At 44.5% G+C, this 23,179-nt stretch overlaps 1 protein-coding gene across 1 annotated transcript in view; it reads right to left on the reverse strand.

The window, feature by feature from the left end:
* The window catches only part of LOC144484171 (uncharacterized), a 61,199-nt gene extending 52,397 nt beyond the window's left edge, over positions 1-8,802 (reverse strand). Inside the window, 1 exon segment of the mRNA XM_078202713.1 lies at positions 8,762-8,802. Within this exon segment, the coding sequence (XP_078058839.1) occupies positions 8,762-8,802 (41 nt within the window).
* Positions 8,803-23,179: the final 14,377 nt, after the last annotated feature.

Here is a 23,179-nt window from a genome sequence, read left to right on the forward strand (position 1 = left end):
CTTTAATTGTGAACATTTGGAAAGAGACCATCCTTTTAGACAGAAAGAAGATTAATGTTTCAGGGTGGGCAGAATGAATTACAGGGAATAAAAATGTCTCAGATTTTGTTGGTCAATATAAGCTCAGAAGTGGAAGGGAAATGATCTCCAGTGGAAGAAAAACAATTCCTGAACATTGTGAGACTAAGCTGGTAAATCAGCAGTGAAGAGAGTTGTGAAGTGGGAAAAACCTCATCAAGACATAGCTTGCGGAAATAATAGTTAAAATACACCCATTATTAGAGGCAGAGGAAGGTAGACAATGGCAGAGAGCTGATCAGGGAGGGCAGAGGTGAAACAGAGAAATGGATGGCCGTTTAAAAATCCATAAAAAGCATGGTTAGCAAGTTTGCAGACGATACTAAATTAGGAGATATCGCTGATAGTGAAGACGGTTATCAAAAATTACAGGGGGATCTTGATCAGTTGATCGGTTAGGGAAGTGGGCCGCTGATGATTGGCAAATGGATTTCAGTACAGATAATACAGAGCACAGAGGCACAACCTCAGGCTAAAGGGACGATCCTTTAAAACAGAGATAAGGAGGAATTTCTTCAGCCAGAGAGTGGTGAATTTGTGGAACTCTTTGCTGCAGAAGGCTGTGGAGGCCGGGTCATTGACTGTCTGTAAGACAGAGATAGATAGGTTCTTGATTAATAAGGGGATTAGGGGTCATGGGAAAAAGGCAGGAGAATGGGGATGAGAAAAATATCAGCCATAATTGAATGGCGGAGCAGACTTGACGGGACAAGTGGCCTAATTCTGCTCCTATGTCTTATGGTCTTAAGTGTGAGTGTTGCATTTTGGAAAGTCAAACCAGGGTAGGACTTATACAATGAATGGTAAGGCCCTGGGGAGTGTTGAGGAACAGAGGAACCTCGGAGAAGTACATAGTTTGTTGAAAGTGATGTCACAGGTAGACAGAATGGTGAAGAAGGCATTGAGCACACTGGGTATAGGAGTTGGGACATTATGTTATAGTTGTATAAGTCATTGGTGAGGCCGCATTTGGAGTATTGTGTACAGTTTTTGTCACCCTGTTATAGGAAAGACATTCATAAACTGGAAAAAGTGTAAAGAAGATTCATGAGGATGTTGCCGGGACTAATGGGCCTGAGTGATCGCGTGAGGTTGGACAGGCTAGGGTTGTATTCCTTCGAACGTAGGGTGACCATATTGAGGTGTATTAAATAATGAGGGGCATAGATAGGATGAACCCACATTGTCTTTTTGCCAGGGTAGGGGAATTGAAAACGAGAGGGCATAGGTTTAAGGTGAGAGGGGAAAGATTAAAAGGGACCCGAGGGGCAACTTCTTCATGCAGAGGGTGGTGTGTACATGGAATGAACTGCCAGAGAAAGTGGTTGAGGCAGGTTCAGACAGCAGGTTTAAACATTTAAAAAGCATTTGGATAAGTACAAGAATAGGAAAGGATTAGAGGGATATGAGCCAAACACGGGCAATTGGGACTAGCTGGGAGGTCACCATGGGTGGCATGGATTAGTTGGGCCCAAGGGCCTGTTTCCGTGCTGTATTGCTCTATGGCTCTATGTGTTGGCTGCATCAGCATCTATTGCCCATAACTCATTGCCCTTGAACTGAGTGGCTTGCATTGCTGGGGGATGTGGTAATTTCCTTCATTAAAGGACATTATTAAATCGGTTGGATTTTTACAACAATTGTCATCAATGGACTTCTAATTCTAGATTTTTACTGAATTCAAATTTCAACATCTGCCATTGTGAGATTCGAACCCAGGGTTCACAGTGCATTGCCCTGGATCCCTGTATTACTAATCCAATAACACTATCACTGCACCATTGCCTCCCCATCCATGGTAAAGGAGTCATAATAGCCCGAGATCCATGGAATCAGAGCATGCTCTGAATTTAAATTAATGCTCACTCACACTCACCCCAAAACCATTTCACTGTTTTCATATTTTAAAATCTGCTGCAGCTGCAAAGATCTCAGAGAGATTGGTGTCTGGGAAAAATGTTGCAATCTTCAAATCTTCTCCCTGTAAATGAGGAAAGTTATAGGTGTAATTCAAGGTTAGAAATTCAAGACAGACAAACATTTCTTTTGGTCTGAGTTTGCTGTGTGTAAATCTTTCCCTTCTCACCCCCTGTAAAAGGAGTTTCCAAAATCCATTAGCATCTGTCCAGAACAGAAATTCAAAACATTCACTCCTCCTTTAACCTGGCACAGAATTACTTTAATGGGACAAAATTGCAGTGGAGGCAGTTCAGAGAAGATCCAGTTGGTTGATTCCTGAAATGAGGAGTTTTATCTTTCAGGTTGAGCAGCTTGGGCCTGTACTCTTTGGAGTTTAGAAGACTGAGAAGTAATCTTAATGAAACATCTGGGAATTTAAGGGCGGCACGGTGGCTAGCACTGCTGCCTCACAGCGACAGGGTCCCAGGTTCAATTCTGGCCTTGGGTCACTGTCTGGATGGAGTTTGCACATTCTCCCCATGTCTGCGTGGGTTTCCTCCGGGTGCTCTGGTTTCCTCCCACAGTCCAAAGATGTGCAGGTGTGGTGGATTGGCCATGCTAAATTGACCCTAGTGTCAGGGGGATTAGCAGGGTAAATGCATGGGGTTGTGGGGATGGGGCCTGGGTGGGATTGTGATCGGTACAGTCTCGGTGGGCCGAATGGCCTCCTTCTGCACTGTCGGGATTCTATGATTCATATGATATAAGGCGCTTGACAAGGTAGATGCTGAGAGGATGTTTCCTCTGGTGTGGAAATCAAGTAAAAATAAAGGATCTCAAATTTAAGATGAAGAGAGATCTTTTCTCTCAGCGAGTTGTTGATCTTTGGAACTCTGTCTTCACCAGTGAGGATTGGAGGCAGGTCATTGAATATATTCAAAGCTGAGGTTTTGATCCACAAGAAAGTCATGGGTATGGACGGGGTGGGGGAGCAAAGTAGACATGATCTTATTGAATGATGCAGCAGGCTCGATGGGCCGAATGACTGGCTCCTGTTCCGAATTCTTATTCCGATGTTCTTGGATAGCTGCGCATGCGCCCTGTTACCTATTATCCCCCCTCTTTTTAGGTCAAACCAAAACAAGTAAACAAACTCAGATTAAATCAGGACAAAGTAAAAGGGGCAGCTCCCCAAAAAGGAGGGGGAACAGCCCGAACAGAAATCAAAGTACAAAGGAAACTTAAAAACATCAAATTAAAATGTGATTATTGGGGTCAATAATGCACCCCAACCCCTGCGGTGCCCAGCCTATTATTGTCCCTCTGAAGATAGAGGTTCTGAACCAGCCCCTGAAACCACGCCCATTATGACCCGTCAGACAGCAGCGCCTGCGCCCTCCGTCTCCGCTGAAACAAGATGGCGGCCGACAAATGGGGCCTGTTCCCGGGATAAAAGCCTCGGAGCTGCAAACCCGGGACCTGCAGGGTCCTATTCGGGCCTTGCAGCCGACAGCGGGTGTTTGGAAGCCATAGCTCCCTCCCGACTCCCGGCTCCATTTCTCCAACAGCTCAACCGACTCACCCGCAGAAAAATGTGCCAACTCCCGCACTCGCAAGACTCCGAGCACGTTCCAGATATAGCACTGCGCCTGCGCAATATGCTCCTGTTGGATGAATAGGACACTTTCACACCCGCAGGGGCACCTGGGAATTAACGGCGTCATTGTCAATGACGATAATAGAAAATTATCTTGTGCAGTTAAGATCAAATAATTTTTAAACATGCATTCCTCGGAATTTGTGCACTGCCATTCTCCATTTCTAAAATCCATTGAAACCAGTGCTCTCCTGTGGGAATACCCCGAGTTTTTAAAACTTTTCCCACTGGTTTCCTCCCCTCTGCTCTCCTGAAAGTGCTCAGAATGGTTGGGTAAATCCCACAGAGACTGGATTCTTTCACTTTCTTTCTCCTGATGCAGAATATTCTGTTTTATGGAATGACCCATCACAGATGGAAACCATTTGGCTCATCCTGCCCAGTCGGGCTGTCTTTAAGATCTATCCAATTAATCCCACAGCCCTGCTGGCAGAGTGAGAACAATATCTATATCCTGCAGCAATGCAGGAGGTGAATGGAAAATGTTTTCCAGTTGCATACCTCTCAGACACACTCACCCCAAGAAAGATAAATTGGCCTTAAGAACAAAGAACAAAGAAAATTACAGTACAGGAACAGGCCCTTCGGCCCTCCAAGCCTGCACCGACCATGCTGCCGAATTTAACTAAAACCCCCTACGCTTCCGGGGACTATATCCCTCTATTCCCATCGTATTCATGTACTTGTCAAGACGCCACTTAAAAATCACGACCGTATCTGCTTCCACTACCTCCCCCGACAACGAGTTCCAGGCACCCACCACTCTCTGTGTAAAAAATCTGCCTCATACATCTCTTTGAAACCTTACCCCTCGCACCTTAAACCTATTCCCCAGTAATTGACTCTTCCACCCTGGGAAAATGCTTCTGACTATCCACTCTGTCCATGCCTCTCATAATTTTGTAGACTTCTATCAGGTCTCCCCTCAACTTCCGTCGCTCCAGTGAAAACAAACCAAGTTTCTCCAACCTCTCCTCATAGCTAATGCCCTCCATACCAGGCAACATCCTGGGAAATCTTTTCTGTACCCTCTCCAAAGCCTCCACATCCTTCTGGTAGTGTGGCGACCAGAATTGAACACTATATTCCAAGTACGGCCTAACTAAGGTTCTATAACGGATGGTATGTTGCCTACCGGATGCCAAGGTCCGTGATGTCTCAGACCGTGTTTTCCAGATTCTGAAGGGGGAGGGGAAACAGTCACAAGTCGTGGTGCACATTGGTACCAATGACATAGGTAAGAGAAGGGACGGGGATTTAAAGCAGGAATTTCTGGAGCTGGGCTGGAAGCTGAGAGCCAAGACGAAACATGTGGTCATCTCTGGTACGTTGCCGGTACCACGTGATAGCGAGTTGAGGAACAGGGAGAGAGTGCAGTTAAATATGTGGTTGCAGGGATGGTGTAGGAGGGAGGGTTTCAGATACGTGGATAATTGGAACACGTTCTGGGGAAGGTGGGACCTGTACAAACAGGACGGGGTGCACCTGAACCAGAGGGGCACCAATATCCTCGGAGGGAAATTTGTTACGGCTCTTCAGGGGGGTTTAAACTAATTTGTCAGGGGAGTGGGAAAGGGAGTTGTAGTCCAGAAGTCAGTGAGGGTGGTGAGGTATTGGGGAAGGTATCAGGGTCAAGGGTGGGTACTGGTAGACAGGAAGGTGGGTTGAAGTGTGTCTACTTCAATGCAAGGAGCATCCGGAACAAGGTAGATGAACTTGGGGCGTGGATTGGTACTTGGGACTACGATGTTGTGGCCATTACGGAGACGTGGGTAGAACAAGGACAGGAATGGTTGTTGGACGTTCCGGGGTATAGATGTTTCACTAAGTGTAGGGAAGCTGGTAAAAGAGGTGGAGGAGTGGCATTGTTAATCAAGGATAGTTTAACGGCTGCGGAAAGGCACTTCGTGGGGGATCTGCACACTGAGGTAATATGGGCTGAAGTTAGAAATAGGAAAGGAGCGGTCACGTTGCTAGGAGTTTACTATAGGCCCCCAAATAGTAATAGAGATGTGGAGGAAGAAATTGCTAAGCAGATTATGGATATGTGTGGGGGTCACAGGGTAGTTGTCATGGGGGACTTTAACTTTCCAAATATTGATTGGAACCTTTGTAGGTCAAATAGTTTGGATGGGGCAGTTTTTGTGCAGTGTGTGCGGGAGGGTTTCCTGACACAATATGTGGATGGGCCGACTAGAGGTGAGGCCACATTGGATTTGGTACTGGGAAATGAACCGGGCCAAGTGTTAGATTTGGTTGTGGGAGAGCAATTTGGAGATAGTGACCACAATTCGGTGTCTTTTGTTATTGCAATGGAGAGGGATAGGGCCGTACGGCAGGGCAAGGTTTACAATTGGGGGAGGGGTAATTATGATGCGATTAGGCAAGAATTAGGGGGCATAAGTTGGGAACAGAAACTGTCAGAGAAAGGAACTAATGAAAAGTGGAATTTTTTCAAGGAACAAATACTGGATGTCCTTGATAGGTATGTTCCTGTCAGGCAGGGAGGAAATGGCCGAGTGAGGGAACCATCGTTCACAAAAGAGGTGGAATGTCTTGTGAAAAGGAAGAGGGAAGCTTATGTAGGGATGAGGAAACAAGGTTCAGATGGCTCGATTGAGGGTTACAAGTTAGCAAGGAATGAGCTGAAAAAGGGGCTTAGGAGAGCTAGGAGGGGACATGAGAAGTCCTTGGCGGGTCGGATCAAGGAAAACCCCAAGGCTTTTTACTCTTATGTGAGGAATAAAAGAATGACCAGGGTGAGGTTAGGGCCGGTCAAGGACAGTAGTGGGAACTTGTGTATGGAGTCAGTAGAGATAGGCGAGGTGATGAATGAATACTTTTCTTCAGTGTTCACCAAGGAGAGGGGCCATGTTTTTGAGGAAGAGAAGGTGTTACAGGCTAATAGGCTGGAGGAAATAGATGTTCGGAGGGAGGATGTCTTGGCAGTTTTGAATAAACTGAAGGTCGATAAGTCCCCTGGGCCTGATGAAATGTATCCTAGGATTCTTTGGGAGGCAAGGGATGAGATTGCAGAGCCTTTGGCGTTGATCTTTGGGTCCTCGCTGTCCACGGGGATGGTGCCAGAGGACTGGAGAATGGCGAATGTTGTTCCTCTGTTTAAGAAAGGGAATAGAAATGACCCTGGTAATTATAGACCGGTTAGTCTTACTTCGGTGGTTGGTAAATTGATGGAAAGGGTCCTTAGGGATGGGATTTACGACCATTTAGAAAGATGCGGATTAATCCGAGATAGTCAGCACGGATTCGTGAAGGGCAAGTCGTGCCTCACAAATTTGATAGAATTTTTTGAGGAGGTAAATAAGTGTGTTGATGAAGGTAGGGCAGTTGATGTCATATACATGGATTTTAGTAAGGCGTTTGATAAGGTCCCCCATGGTCGGCTTATGATGAAAGTGAGGAGGTGTGGGATAGAGGGAAAGTTGGCCGATTGGATAGGCAACTGGCTGTCTGACCGAAGACAGAGGGTGGTGGTCGATGGAAAATTTTCGGATTGGAGGCAGGTTGCTAGCGGTGTGCCGCAGGGATCAGTGCTTGGTCCTCTGCTCTTTGTGATTTTTATTAATGACTTAGAGGAGGGGGCTGAAGGGTGGATCAGTAAATTTGCTGATGACACCAAGATTGGTGGAGTAGTGGATGAGGTGGAGGGCTGTTGTAGGCTGCAAAGAGACATAGATAGGATGCAAAGCTGGGCTGAAAAATGGCAAATGGAGTTTAACCCTGATAAATGTGAGGTGATTCATTTTGGTAGGACAAATTTAAATGTGGATTACAGGGTCAAAGGTAGGGTTCTGAAGACTGTGGAGGAACAGAGAGATCTTGGGGTCCATATCCACAGATCTCTAAAGGTTGCCACTCAAGTGGATAGAGCTGTGAAGAAGGCCTGTAGTGTGTTAGCTTTTATTAACAGGGGGTTGGAGTTTAAGAGCCGTGGGGTTATGCTGCAACTGTACAGGACCTTGGTGAGACCACATTTGGAATATTGTGTGCAGTTCTGGTCACCTCACTATAGGAAGGATGTGGAAGCGCTGGAAGGAGTGCAGAGGAGATTTACCAGGATGCTGCCTGGTTTGGAGGGTAGGTCATATGAGGAAAGGTTGAGGGAGCTAGGGCTATTCTCTCTGGAGCGGAGGAGGCTGAGGGGAGACTTAATAGAGGTGTATAAAATGATGAAGGGGATAGATAGAGTGAACGTTCAAAGACTATTTCCTTGGGTGGATGGAGCTATTACAAGGGGGCATAACTATAGGGTTCGTGGAGGGAGATACAGGACGGATATCAGAGGTAGGTTCTTTACGCAGAGAGTGGTTGGGGTGTGGAATGGACTGCCTGCAGTGATAGTGGAGTCAGACACTTTAGAAACATTTAAGCGGTTATTGGATAGGCACATGGAGCACACCAGGATGATAGGGAGTGGGATAGCTTGATCTTGGTTTCAGATAAAGCTCGGCACAACATCGTGGGCCGAAGGGCCTGTTCTGTGCTGTACTGTTCTATGTTCTATGTTCTATAAAGCTGCAACATGACTTGCCAATTTTTAAACTCAATACCCTGGCCAATGAAGGCAAGCATGCCATATGCCTTCTTGACTACCTTCTCCACCAGCATTGCCACTTTCAGTGACCTGTGTACCTGTACACCCAGATCCCTTTGCCTATCAATATTCCTAAGGGTTCTGCCATTTACTGTATGTTTCCTATCAGTATTAGACCTTCCAAAATGTATTACCTCACACTTGTCCGGATTAAACTCCATCTGCCATCCCTCCGCCCAAGTCTCAAACTGATCTATATCGTGCTGTATCCTCTGATGGTCCTCATTGCTATCCGCAAATCCACCAACCTTTGTGCCATCCGCAAACTAAGCAGATATTAAGGTTCCACTTAAAATTAAAACGGAAGGTGGTGGAAAAATGCAGCAGTCACCGGGGCCGAGTTTATGGTCAAAATGATGGTGCTGAGCTGCCGTTAGAAAATAACCAGCAATCCAACAAGTCACTCAAAATATTGAATCAAACAAAATTGTTCAAAGATTGAGCCAAAGTATTCTGTTTTCCAACATGGTGCTATGATTTTTTGTGATGATTTTAATGGTTCTCACAATTACCTGGTGTAGTCCGGGTTTATTTTATACCCATTCCAACCCATCACTGTCCATGAGCACATTACCCCCACTCTGATTCTCCATCCCATCAGAGACAACTCAGTCACTGACTGGAAATTAGGGCTTTTAATGAGAGCTCTGATAACCGAGAATGCACCGTCGGCAGAATCAACCCGAGCTCACAAACCCCAGACAGTGAACATTATCCCCCCCAGACCCGAATATAAAACAGTGAACATTATCCCCCAGACCCGAATATAAAACAGTGAACATTATCCTCCCCAGACCTGAATATAAAGCAGTGAACATTATCCCCCAGACCCGAATATAAAACAGTGAACATTATCCCCCCCAGACCTGAATATAAAGCAGTGAACATTATCCCCCCCCAGACCCGAATATAAAACAGTGAACATTATCCCCCCCAGACCCAAGTATAAAACAGTGAACATTATCCCCCAGACCTGAATATAAAACAGTGAACATTATCCCCCAGACCCGAATATAAAACAGTGAATATTATCCCCAGACCTGAATATAAAACAGTGAATATTATCCCCCCCAGACCCGAATATAAAACAGTGAACATTATCCCCCCCCAGACCCGAATATAAAACAGTGAACATTATCCCCCCCAGACCTGAATATAAAACAGTGAATATTATCCCCAGACCTGAATATAAAACAGTGAACATTATCCCCCCCAGACCCCAATATAAAACAGTGAACATTATTCCCCCCAGACCTGAATATAAAACAGTGAATATTATCCCCCCCAGACCCGAATATAAAACAGTGAACATTATCCCCCAGACCCGAATATAAAACAGTGAACATTATTCCCCCCCAGACCTGAATATAAAACAGTGAATATTATCCCCAGACCCGAATATAAAGCAGTGAACATTATCCCCCAGACCCGAATATAAAACAGTGAACATTATCCCCCCCCAGACCAGAATATAAAACAGTGAACATTATCCCCCCCCAGACCCGAATATAAAACAGTGAACATTGTCCCCCCCGAGACCCGAATATAAAACAGTTAACATTATCCCCCAGACCCGAATATAAAACAGTGAACATTATCCCCCCAGACCCGAATAGAAAACAGTGAACATTATCCCCCAGACCCGAATATAAAACAGTGAACATTATCCCCCAGACCCGAATATAAAACAGTGAACATTATCCCCCAGACCCGAATATAAAACAATGAACATTATCCCCCAGACCCGAATATAAAACAATGAACATTATCCCCCAGACCCGAATATAAAACAGTGAACAATTTCCCCCCCAGACCCGAATATAAAACAATGAACATTATCCCCCCAGACCCCAATATACAACAGTGAACATTATCCCCCCCAGACCCGAATATAAAACAGTGAACATTATCCCCCCCAGACCCGAATATAAAACAGTGAACATTATCCCCCAGAATCGAATATAAAACAGTGAACATTATCCCCCAGACCCGAATATAAAACAGTGAACATGGTCCCCCCCGAGAACCGAATATAAAACAGTGAACATTATCGCCCAGACCCGAATATAAAACAGTGAACATTATCCCCCCCCAGACCCGAATATAAAACAGTGAACATTATCCCCCAGACCCGAATATAAAACAGTGAACATTATCCCCCCCCCAGACCCGAATATAAAACAGTGAACATTATCCCCCAGACCTGAATATAAAACAGTGAACATTATCCCCCAGACCTGAATATAAAACAGTGAACATTATCCCCCCCCAGACCCGAATATAAAACAGTGAACATTATCCCCCAGACCTGAATATAAAACAGTGAACATTATCCCCCCCCCAGACCCGAATATAAAACAGTGAACATTGTCCCCCAGACCCGAATATAAAACAGTGAATATTATCCCCCCCAGACCCGAATATAAAACAGTGAACATTATCCCCCAGAATCGAATATAAAACAGTGAACATGGTCCCCCCCGAGAACCGAATATAAAACAGTGAACATTATCGCCCAGACCCGAATATAAAACAGTGAACATTATCCCCCCCAGACCCGAATATAAAACAGTGAACATTATCCCCCCCAGACCCGAATATAAAACAGTGAACATTATCCCCCAGACCCGAATATAAAACAGTGAACATTATCCCCCAGACCTGAATATAAAACAGTGAACATTATCCCCCAGACCCGAATATAAAACAGTGAACATTATCACCCAGACCCGAATATAAAACAGTGAACATTATCCCCCTCAGACCGAAATATAAAACAGTGAACATTATCCCCCCCAGACCCGAATATAAAACAGTGAACATTATCCCCCAGACCCGAATATAAAACAGTGAACATTATCCCCCAGACCCGAATATAAAACAGTGAACATTATCCCCCAGACCCGAATATAAAACAGTGAACATTATCCCCCAGACCCGAATATAAAACAGTGAACATTATCCCCCCCCAGACCCAAATATAAAACAGTGAACATTATCCCCCCCCCAGACCCGAATATAAAACAGTGAACATTATCCCCCAGACCTGAATATAAAACAGTGAACATTATCCCCCAGACCTGAATATAAAACAGTGAACATTATCCCCCCCCCAGACCCGAATATAAAACAGTGAACATTATCCCCCAGACCTGAATATAAAACAGTGAACATTATCCCCCCCCCAGACCCGAATATAAAACAGTGAACATTATCCCCCCCCCAGACCTGAATATAAAACAGTGAACATTATCCCCCCCAGACCCGAATATAAAACAGTGAACATTATCCCCCAGACCCGAATATAAAACAGTGAACATTATTCCCCAGACCCGAATATAAAACAGTGAACATTATCCCCCAGACCCGAATATAAAACAATGAACATTATCCCCCCCAGACCCGAATATAAAACAGTGAACATTATCCCCCCCAGACCCGAATATAAAACAGTGAACATTATTCCCCAGACCCGAATATAAAACAGTGAACATTATCCCCCAGACCTGAATATACAACAGTGAACATTGTCCCCCAGACCCGAATATAAAACAGTGAACATTATCCCCCAGACCTGAATATACAAAAGTGAACATTGTCCCCCAGACCCGAATATACAACAGTGAACATTATCCCCCCGAGACCTGAATATAAAACAGTGAACATTATCCCCCAGACCTGAATATAAAACAGTGAACATTATCCCCCCCAGACCTGAATATAAAACAGTGAACATTATCCCCCAGACCTGAATATAAAACAGTGAACATTATCCCCCCCAGACCTGAATATAAAACAGTGAACATTATCCCCCCCGACCCGAATATACAACAGTGAACATTATCCCCCAGACCCGAATATAAAACAGTGAACATTATCCCCCCAGACCTGAATATAAAACAGTGAACATTATCCCCCAGACCCGAATATAAAACAGTGAACATTATCCCCCAGACCCCAATATAAAACAGTGAACATGATCCCCCCCAGACCTGAATATAAAACAGTGAATATTATCCCCAGATCCGAATGTAAAGCAGTGAACATTATCCCCCCCAGACCCCAATATAAAACAGTGAACATTATCCCCCAGACCCGAATATAAAACAGTGAACGTTATTCCCCCCGACCTGAATATAAAACAGTGAATATTATCCCCAGACCCGAATGTAAAACAGTGAACATTCTCCCCCAGACCCGAATATAAAACAGTGAACATTATCCCCCCCAGACCCGAATATAAAACAGTGAACATTATCCCCCAGACCCGAATATAAAACAGTGAACATTATCCCCCCCAGACCCGAATATAAAACAATGAACATTATCCCCTCAGACCCAAATATAAAACAGTGAACATTATCCCCAAGACCTGAATATACAACAGTGAACATTATCCCCCATACCTGAATATAAAACATTGAACATTATCCCCCCAGACCCCAATATAAAACAGTGAACATTATCCCCCCAGACCCGAATATAAAACAGTGAACATTATCCCCCAGACCCGAATATAAAACAGTGAACATTATCCCCCAGACCCCAATATAAAACAGTGAACATTATCCCCCAGACCCGAATATAAAACAGTGAACATTATCCCCCCCAGACCCGAATATAAAACAGTGAACATTATCCCCCAGACCCGAATATAAAACAGTGAACATTATCCCCCCCAGACCCGAATATAAAACAATGAACATTATCCCCAGACCCAAATATAAAACAGTGAACATTATCCCCCCCAGACCTGAATATAAAACAGTGAACATTATCCCCCCCCAGACCCGAATATAAAACAGTGAACATTATCCCCCAGACTCGAATATAAAACAGTGAACATTATCCCCCCCAGACCCAAATATAAAACAGTGAACATTATCCCCCAGACCCAAATATAAAACAGTGAACATTATCCCCCAGACCCGAATATAAAACAGTGAACATTATCCGCCAGACCCGAATATAAAACAGTGAACATTATCCCCCCCAGACCCGAATATAAAACAGTGAACATTATCCCCCCCAGACCCGAATATAAAACAGTGAACATTATCCCCCAGACCCGAATATAAAACGGTGGACATTATCCCCCAGACCCGAATATAAAACAGTGAACATTATCCCCCCCAGACCCGAATATAAAATAGTGAACATTATCCCCCCCAGACCCGAATATAAAATAGTGAACATTATCCCCCCCAGACCCGAATATAAAACAGTGAACATTATCCCCCCAGACCCGAATATAAAACAGTGAACATTATCCCCCCCAGACCCAAATATAAAACAGTGAACATTATCCCCCAGACCCGAATATAAAACAATGAACATTATCCCCCCCCAGACCCGAATATAAAACAATGAACATTATCCCCCCCGAGACCCGAATATAAAACAGTGAACATTATCCCCCCCGAGACCCGAATATAAAACAGTGAACATTATCCCCCCCGAGACCCGAATATAAAACAGTGAACATTATCCCCCCAGACCCCAATATAAAACAGTGAACATTATCCCCCCCGAGACCCGAATATAAAACAGTGAACATTATCCCCCCCAGACCCGAATATAAAACAGTGAACATTATCCCCCCCGAGACCCGAATATAAAACAGTGAACATTATCCCCCCCAGACCCGAATATAAAAGTGAACATTATCCCCCCCAGACCCGAATATAAAACAATGAACATTATCCCCCCAGACCCCAATATAAAACAGTGAACATTATCCCCCAGACCCAAATATAAAACAGTGAACATTATCCCCCAGACCCCAATATAAAACAGTGAACATTATCCCCCCCAGACCCGAATATAAAACAGTGAACATTATCCGCCCCAGTCCCAAATATAAAACAGTGAACATTATCCCCCACAGACCCGAATATAAAACAGTGAACATTATCAACCAGACCCGAATATAAAACAGTGAACATTATCAACCAGACCCGAATATAAAACAATGAACATTATCCCCCCCAGACCCGAATATAAAACAGTGAACATTATCTCCCAGACCCGAATATAAAACAGTGAACATTATCCCCCAGACCTGAATATAAAACAGTGAACATTATCCCCCCCAGACCCGAATATAAAACAGTGAACATTATCCCCCAGACCCGAATATAAAACAGTGAACATTATTCCCCAGACCCGAATATAAAACAGTGAACATTATCCCCCAGACCCGAATATAAAACAATGAACATTATCCCCCCCAGACCCGAATATAAAACAGTGAACATTATCCCCCCCAGACCCGAATATAAAACAGTGAACATTATTCCCCAGACCCGAATATAAAACAGTGAACATTATCCCCCAGACCTGAATATACAACAGTGAACATTGTCCCCCAGACCCGAATATAAAACAGTGAACATTATCCCCCAGACCTGAATATACAAAAGTGAACATTGTCCCCCAGACCCGAATATACAACAGTGAACATTATCCCCCCGAGACCTGAATATAAAACAGTGAACATTATCCCCCAGACCTGAATATAAAACAGTGAACATTATCCCCCCCAGACCTGAATATAAAACAGTGAACATTATCCCCCAGACCTGAATATAAAACAGTGAACATTATCCCCCCCAGACCTGAATATAAAACAGTGAACATTATCCCCCCCGACCCGAATATACAACAGTGAACATTATCCCCCAGACCCGAATATAAAACAGTGAACATTATCCCCCCAGACCTGAATATAAAACAGTGAACATTATCCCCCAGACCCGAATATAAAACAGTGAACATTATCCCCCAGACCCCAATATAAAACAGTGAACATGATCCCCCCCAGACCTGAATATAAAACAGTGAATATTATCCCCAGATCCGAATGTAAAGCAGTGAACATTATCCCCCCCAGACCCCAATATAAAACAGTGAACATTATCCCCCAGACCCGAATATAAAACAGTGAACGTTATTCCCCCCGACCTGAATATAAAACAGTGAATATTATCCCCAGACCCGAATGTAAAACAGTGAACATTCTCCCCCAGACCCGAATATAAAACAGTGAACATTATCCCCCCCAGACCCGAATATAAAACAGTGAACATTATCCCCCAGACCCGAATATAAAACAGTGAACATTATCCCCCCCAGACCCGAATATAAAACAATGAACATTATCCCCTCAGACCCAAATATAAAACAGTGAACATTATCCCCAAGACCTGAATATACAACAGTGAACGTTATCCCCCATACCTGAATATAAAACATTGAACATTATCCCCCCAGACCCCAATATAAAACAGTGAACATTATCCCCCCAGACCCGAATATAAAACAGTGAACATTATCCCCCAGACCCGAATATAAAACAGTGAACATTATCCCCCAGACCCCAATATAAAACAGTGAACATTATCCCCCAGACCCGAATATAAAACAGTGAACATTATCCCCCCCAGACCCGAATATAAAACAGTGAACATTATCCCCCAGACCCGAATATAAAACAGTGAACATTATCCCCCCCAGACCCGAATATAAAACAATGAACATTATCCCCAGACCCAAATATAAAACAGTGAACATTATCCCCCCCAGACCTGAATATAAAACAGTGAACATTATCCCCCCCCAGACCCGAATATAAAACAGTGAACATTATCCCCCAGACTCGAATATAAAACAGTGAACATTATCCCCCCCAGACCCAAATATAAAACAGTGAACATTATCCCCCAGACCCAAATATAAAACAGTGAACATTATCCCCCAGACCCGAATATAAAACAGTGAACATTATCCGCCAGACCCGAATATAAAACAGTGAACATTATCCCCCCCAGACCCGAATATAAAACAGTGAACATTATCCCCCCCAGACCCGAATATAAAACAGTGAACATTATCCCCCAGACCCGAATATAAAACGGTGGACATTATCCCCCAGACCCGAATATAAAACAGTGAACATTATCCCCCCCAGACCCGAATATAAAATAGTGAACATTATCCCCCCCAGACCCGAATATAAAATAGTGAACATTATCCCCCCCAGACCCGAATATAAAACAGTGAACATTATCCCCCCAGACCCGAATATAAAACAGTGAACATTATCCCCCCCAGACCCAAATATAAAACAGTGAACATTATCCTCCAGACCCGAATATAAAACAATGAACATTATCCCCCCCCAGACCCGAATATAAAACAATGAACATTATCCCCCCCGAGACCCGAATATAAAACAGTGAACATTATCCCCCCCGAGACCCGAATATAAAACAGTGAACATTATCCCCCCCGAGACCCGAATATAAAACAGTGAACATTATCCCCCCAGACCCCAATATAAAACAGTGAACATTATCCCCCCCGAGACCCGAATATAAAACAGTGAACATTATCCCCCCCAGACCCGAATATAAAACAGTGAACATTATCCCCCCCGAGACCCGAATATAAAACAGTGAACATTATCCCCCCCAGACCCGAATATAAAAGTGAACATTATCCCCCCCAGACCCGAATATAAAACAATGAACATTATCCCCCCAGACCCCAATATAAAACAGTGAACATTATCCCCCAGACCCAAATATAAAACAGTGAACATTATCCCCCAGACCCCAATATAAAACAGTGAACATTATCCCCCCCAGACCCGAATATAAAACAGTGAACATTATCCGCCCCAGTCCCAAATATAAAACAGTGAACATTATCCCCCACAGACCCGAATATAAAACAGTGAACATTATCAACCAGACCCGAATATAAAACAGTGAACATTATCAACCAGACCCGAATATAAAACAATGAACATTATCCCCCCCAGACCCGAATATAAAACAGTGAACATTATCTCCCAGACCCGAATATAAAACAGTGAACATTATCCCCCAGACCTGAATATAAAACAGTGAACATTATCCCACCAGACCCGAATATAAAATAGTGAACATTATCCCCCAGACCCGAATATAAAACAGTGAACATTATCCCCCCCAGACCCGAATATAAAATAATGAACATTATCCCCCCCCAGACCCGAATATAAAACAGTGAACATTATTCCCCCCCACACTTGAATACAAAATTGTCCTGATGGATTCAGACAGCATTATCACAATATTCCAAATGTGTTTTTTCCAGGAATAGATTCAGCGGCTGCATCACTGGAGGCCAGAGATACTCTCCTCAAACTCGGCTCATGTGAGGAATCCCTCCAATGAGGCTCAGGAATGCAGCAACCAGAGTCAAGTGACCACAAGTGTGTAACTGAACAAACTACCGCAACGTTGAAGATGTGTTTCAGTGTGAAATGATTTGTTTAACCTGTTGCTTCAGATTTGAGAGAAAATGTCCCTTTCTGGGGTAATTTGACCTTGATCCAGGCACTTTTCAGATCTGAAAGTGATGGCCTTTAGCACAATCACAAGGCTGCACAATACAGAGGGAACACTAATCTGTTTCATTCTGCGACTATGTCGTGGTTACACGAGTGATACTTTCCACTAATTAGATGCCAGCACCAAAAAGGCATTCAGCCTCCCACACAAATGAGCAAGGCTGGGTATGAATATCTTTGATGTGGAGATGCCGGCGTTGGACTGGGGTAAACACTGTAAGAAGTCTAACAACACCAGGTTAAAGTCCAACAGGTTTATTTGGAAGCAAAAGCCACTAGCTTTCGTCAGGTGGGTGGGAGCCTGACGAAGGAACAGCGTTCCGAAAGCGAGTGGCTTTTGCTACCAAATAAACCTGTTGGACTTTAACCTGGTGTTGTTAGACTTCTTACTTTGAATATCTTTGCCAGTGCAGTGCCGGGTACTGGGCTGTACTTCCCAGTGAGTGGCTGATAGAATAAAACAACATGTTCTTTGATTTGTCAGAATAGGTCGTGATTTTTTTCAGCAGCCCACACTCACAAAAGCAAAAATACAATGTTTCCTGTGATTACAGATTGGGCAGCACTTGCTGAACAATCCTGAGTGTGCCAATAGCTACACTCATAATCAATTGAAGATAATCAGTCGAGTTCATAATACGGCTCAGTTATAGTTGTGAGAAGCAACTTACATTTATACACAGCGATCCTTTCCCTCCAAACAAAAAAAGAATTTTCAAGCCTTGCACCTTTTTTGAATTTCCCAGAAGCTTGAGAAACCTACAGTCTTCTATTGATTTCTCCATGGTGATGCTTCAAGTCAATGAGAGTCCACCTATTGTGATCATTTGAAATTTGGCATTCTTCTGTTTGTCCTGATGAGTGCATGATGAAGAGATTCAGCAACAGGTCTCTCTTTTCAGCAATATTCAAGTTCAGTTCTAACAAGTATCTGTGCATTGTTTTATGTTCCTTGATAATTAAATATGATCGTGGAAGTGTCACTGTGAATAATGTGCAAGTCAGTAAGAATTGTCAGCATCTTCTAATTGGAAATCTTAAGCAGTGGAACCTTTCAGACACTGAATTGTACAGTTTGCACCAAACATCAATTTAAGATTGCAGGAAAAGTTCATAAACTTATGAGAAACAAGTTCCTGTTGAGAGTTCCTGAATTTAAAAACAATCACAGATGGTGCTTTTAAAAAGGGACACAGCGGCCCTGAAAATCAGTGACATCTCAGAATATTAAACTTCAGCCAGTTGTAGCGATTGTTAATGTCAGCAGAAACAAACCAAATATTGTCAGACTATCAATCCTGGATGTGACTAACAGCTGCAGTAACTGCAAAATCCAACTCCTGCTGACAATTGTGAACTTGCAGATGTGTCAGCAAGTGGGATGACCGAGTGTATCCCTTCCCACACACAGAGCAGGTGAATGGCCTCTCCCCAGTGTGGGTGAGCTCGTGTAAATGCAGGCTGCCAGACTGAGTGAATCCCTTCCCACACACAGAGCAGGTGAATGGTCTCTCCCCAGTGTGAGTGCGTTGATGAGCAGTGAGGATTGATAACTGCCTGAAACTCTTTCCACAGTATGTGCAAATAAATGGCTTCTCCTCCGTGTGAATTCGCTGATGTGACAGGAGGCCGGATGAATTGGTGAATTCCCTCCCACACGTGGAACAGGTGAACGGCCTTTCCCCAGTGTGAACTCGCTTGTGTGCACTGAGGTTGGATGAAGACCTGAACCTCTTTCCACAGGAAGTGCAACTGAACGGTCTCTCCTCTGTGTGAACCCGCTGGTGTGACAGCAGGTTAGATGACAGAGTGAATCTCTTACCACACACAGAACAGGTGAATGGCTTCTCTCCTGTGTGAATTCGCTGGTGTGACCAAAGACCGGATGGCCCAGCAAAATTCTTCCCACACAAGGAGCAGGTGAACGACCTCTCCCCAGTGTGAACTCGCTGATGTGCACTGAGGTTGGATGAACATGAGAACCCCTTTCCACAGGTGGAGCAGCTGAACGGCCTCTCCTCAGTGTGAGTTCGCTGGTGTAACAGCAGGTGGGATGAGGTAGTGAATCCTTTCCCACACACAGAACAGATGAATGGCCTCTCTCCAGTGTGACTGTGTCTATGGTTTTCCAGCAAGTATGGATAATTGAATCCTTTACCACAATCATCACATTTCCATGGTTTCTCCATTTTCCCAGCCCCAATGTGACCGTGTCGATGGGTTTCCAACCGGGATGGATAATTGAATCCTTGACCACAATCCTCACATTTCCACGGTTTGTCCATGGTGCTGGTGTCCTTCTGTCTCTCCAGGTTGGATGATTAGTTGAAGCCTCATCCACATACAGACCACGTGTATAGTTTCTCCCCACTGTGAATGGTGTGGTGTTTTTCAGGCTGTGTAACTGGTTAAAACTCTATCCACAGTCAGTTCACTGGAGCACTCTCACTTGGGTGTGTGTGTGTGTGTCTCAGTTCTTTTTCTGTCACATTGAATTTTGAAATTTTCTCCCACTGACAAAACAGGGAATGATTTCTCCCTCCACTGTCAAAAGTAATCATATTCAGGTCATGATGAATCGAATGGCTCTGTCAGACTTTGATCTGAAGTTTAGTTTGAGTTTCCTGTCTGTGAATCCTCCTCTTCTAGTTCCCTGCAAAAAGAGTTTTAAAAAATTACTTAACAGACAATTTCAGTTTCCACGAAACATTTCTCTATCTCACTTATCTTGAGCTGTAATCCCCATCCCACACACTCTCTCTCGTCCCTGAGCTGAAATCAAACTCATTGCCCCATCTCCACTCTGAGCTCAGCTCCCTCTCCCTCCAGCTGGATTCAGTCCTCCAGGCCATGTGCAGATTGAGAGTACAATCAAGGAGTCAATTATTTTCCTTCCAAGTCAGGGGACGTGCAGCCCCACGGACTCTGTTGTTACCACAATGGGCACACGTGCTCTGTTCAACAATGAAACACCACGATGACCATTAACATGGGCCTGTTCCGAGGAAAGGCTCCATTTTATTTGTGCGACAACAGCAGGGGAATTACCTCCTGCACAGGCACAAAGGTATCATCAGTCACAGAAAATAATTGCAGCTGGTGTCTCAAATCTCATTTTACCATTTGCTCCCAGACATTCTCAATTCAATTTTGAAATGCAAACTGAAATCTGGCAAAGTGGGGTAAATTAAACACATTTTAATGGTCATTTTCAGAATGACTATTCCCGAGAATTAATTCCTAAGTCAGTAAATTAAAATTCTCATCAGCAATGTCGGCAGCACAGTGGTTAGCACTGCTGCCTCACAGCTCCAGGGACCTGGGTTCGATTCCCAACTTGGGTCGCTGTCCGTGTGGAGTCTGCCTGTTCTCCTCATGCCTGCGTGGGTTTTCTCCAGATGCTCCAGTTTCCTCCCATCGTCCAAAGATATGCCAGTTAGGTGCATTGGCCATGCTAAATTGCCCCTTAGTGTCCTGGGATGAGTAGGTTCGAGGGATTAGCAGGTTACATATGTGGGGTTATGGGAATAGGGCTTAGGTGGGATTGTTGTTGGTGCAGTCTCAATGGGCCGAATAACCTCCTTCAGCACTGTAGGGATTCTATGAAATACATTGGGAGAATTGCTATTTCAATGGGCATTTTCACAAATGCTATAAAATGATTTTTCAAAACAAATTAATATTTTAATGATTAATAAATAAAAAGTATTTCATAAAACAACCACCCAGTGTGGGGTTCAGGATTCTAACTCAGGGTTTCTGAGCTCCAGGAAGAACTAACTGAACCAGCCTGGAATTGTCTCCACAAAACTTCCCCAACTCCCTCCCGGGAAAAAGCTGCAAACCCGGGAGCTGCAGCTTTTTACTGGGGGTGTTGGAGCCTCCAGCGGGTGTTTGTGAATCCTCCCCGCCCACCTCCCAGGGTTTCCTTCCTTCCCAGAGATCAGAGTCCTCATTGATTTGAGGCCAAAGTGTAACCTCTTATTTATTATCCCCCTCCCCCATCCTCTGATGTGAACCATCCTCCAGTGGCTGAGCCAGGATGGGGCCGTTAACCTGGGCCTGTTCCCGCGAGGGAGGGAGGGAGAAGCCCCGCAGCTGCAAACCAGGGAGCTGACAATGATTCTGAAGGGTTTGCGGATCCACAAAGTGTTTCCAAATCCTCCCAGCCACCGCCTAACGCTGACTCCGCTTCTCCGGGACAAACAAGCGCCAAGGACAGCAATGACACTGCGCATGCTCCACATCACAATGCCCGGGGGCTGATTGACGGCAACTCCGGACCAATAGGAAGAGGGGGGCGGGACTGGAGGACCGAGCGGGAGCGGCTGGTCCTCCAACCAATCGGAGTGAATGAGGGGCGGGACCTGAAGCATGCGCAGTGCGGGGAATGGCGACAGACGGTTTAGAAAATTGAACAACACCAACTATCTCCCTCTGTTAAGACCCGAGAATGAAGCCCAGCAGGACCCGAGAATGAAGCCCAGCAGGACCCGAGAATGAAGCCCAGCAGGACCTGAGAATGAAGCCCAGCAGGACCCGAGAATGAAGCCCAGCAGGACCTGAGGACTCATCAGCCCAGCAGGACCCGAGAATGAAGCCCAGCAGGACCCGAGGACTCATCAGCCCACAGCTCCAACAGTTTGCTGAGGACCACTTCCCTGGGAATTGTGCTTTTTCAGAGTTCATCCCACACTTCTGTTTTCTGATTTCCAGCTGTTTCTGAGTTTTAACTGTATCCTCTATTGTGAACACCGAGGCAAAATACTTGTTCAATTCATCTCCCAGCTCCTTATTTTTCATCATCAATTCCTGGACTCACTTTCTATTAGACAGTTAAGAAATGAGGTCGAGCAAGTGACTGAAGTGTCAGTCAGGGAGCACTATTGGGAGCACCAATAGTTTCAAAATAGTTCTGGAAAAAGATAGGACAGGTCCACAGGTCAAGGCCCTAAACTGGAGCAGGGCCACTTTTATGTGCATTAGGCAGAATCGAGCAGATGTCGATTAGGTGAGTTTGTTTGAAGGGAAAGGAATGACTGGGAAATAGGAGGTTTTAAAAAAGTGTGATATCAAGAATCCAGGGGCAGTATATTCCTGTTAAGATGCAGGGAAAGAATGGTGAATTTAGGGATCTCTGGCAGACAAGGGACATTGAGGCTCTGGTCAGGTAAAAGAAGGAAGCATACATTGGGTTTCGGCAATCGGGGACAAGTGAATCACTCTGACGATAAAAAGTGTAAGAAAATACTGAAGAGAGAAATCAGGAGGACAGAAAGAGGGTATGATATGGATCTGGCAGGTAAGATTAAAGAAAATTCCAAGAGGTTCTATAGCTATATTAAGAGTAAAAGGGTGGCTAGAGAGAGAATAGATCCCCTTAAAAATCAGTATGGCCATCTGTGTGTGGAGCCACAGGAGATGGGTGAGATTTTTAATGAATACTTCTCCTCTGTGTTTACTGCGGAGAGCACCATGGGTGCGAAAGAAATAAGGGAAACAAGTGGTGATGTCTTGGGCACACGCATGTTAC

The sequence above is a fragment of the Mustelus asterias genome, unplaced genomic scaffold, assembly GCF_964213995.1.
Source record: "Mustelus asterias unplaced genomic scaffold, sMusAst1.hap1.1 HAP1_SCAFFOLD_94, whole genome shotgun sequence".
Classification (NCBI taxonomy): Eukaryota; Metazoa; Chordata; class Chondrichthyes; order Carcharhiniformes; family Triakidae; genus Mustelus; species Mustelus asterias.